General features: G+C 36.5%; 1 protein-coding gene across 1 annotated transcript in view; it reads right to left on the bottom strand.

The window, feature by feature from the left end:
* gbas (glioblastoma amplified sequence) overlaps positions 1 to 887 on the bottom strand; it is a 13,393-nt gene extending 12,506 nt beyond the window's left edge. The window contains exon 1 of the mRNA XM_015396004.1: positions 776 to 887. Within this exon, the coding sequence (XP_015251490.1) occupies positions 776 to 867 (92 nt within the window). The 5' untranslated portion in view covers positions 868 to 887. The remainder of the gene's footprint in view (positions 1 to 775) is intronic.
* Positions 888 to 1,158: the final 271 nt, after the last annotated feature.

A 1,158-nucleotide genomic window follows, 5' to 3' on the forward strand; every position in this document is an offset into this window, starting at 1 on the left:
TCCCGATCCGATACGTGGATCGGATCGGGACAAGCCTAATATATATATACATATATAATATTTAATACACTACCTGGTAAAGAAAAACCTGCTAAATCATTTATCTGTTTATTAAAGACTTGTAAAGTGCATCATTTTATTCCTTAAAAACTGTTAGAAATAAGTAACTACCTTTTATTTTGCTTGAACAATGTGCTTTATGAGGCATGTTATTAGAAAGTTTATATAGGGATCAACAAACACCATGTAAACAAACTAAATATTGTAACACCAGTTTTTAGTTGATACTTTTCGAGGTTATTCCTTTTCTGTGTAGTCCACATGGTTATCAATATAAATATTCATTAAATGATTAGATGTTAACTTGTAAATAACGTGTTAAATAAAGCTATCGACGTCAACAAAACAACACGAGCTGTGCACTCTAATGTTTTGACCTTGAAGTTAAACCACTTTGGGGCAGACAGCCTTAGCTATCATTTTTTGCTGTGTTTTCAGCGATAAGATAAAAGTTTCATGTTCTCAGATGTCGTTACAAAAGCACGAGCCTCTGATTTTTAACTTTTCACTTTGGTAATAAGTAGCAAAAACTTAGCGAGTTTAGGGCTAAGGCTAAAAGACTAATGCTAACTAGGTTACACAGGCACCAACTGTGTTAGCTTAGCCGCCTAGCATTCCTAGAGTTTGCGCTTGTTTGTGAACTTTATTAAAGCAGACCAACATTTCAGCAGCAGAATTATCTTGGAATTAGCAGGAGCCATCTATCTCAGCTCACCTAAAGGTGATGGTGACCGGGACGGTAGCCTGAAAGCCGGTTCTCGTCCTTTGAAGGCCGGTGGCCACTCTTTGAAGGACTCTGCTCGCCATGTTTGTCTGCAGCCAGCAGCAGTCTGGAGCTGTTTACTGAGCAGCTGACAGACAGGGCACCGTTACCATGGAGACCAGTGTGCCGCTTAATGGGATTTCCTTTATTAACATCACTGCTGGTAAACAGCAAGGCCTTTTTACTGTTTGACAAACTGCATGTTTTAGTAACCTATTTATAACTTTTGAACACTTTAGATCTACTTTATCATGTTTTTTCTACAAAACAGTGACTTAAATAATGCTATCCTGAAATTGCATATATATATATATATATATATATATATATATATA

The sequence above is a fragment of the Cyprinodon variegatus genome, unplaced genomic scaffold (genome assembly GCF_000732505.1).
Source record: "Cyprinodon variegatus isolate N-32 unplaced genomic scaffold, C_variegatus-1.0 Scaffold771, whole genome shotgun sequence".
Lineage (NCBI taxonomy): Eukaryota > Metazoa > Chordata > Actinopteri > Cyprinodontiformes > Cyprinodontidae > Cyprinodon > Cyprinodon variegatus.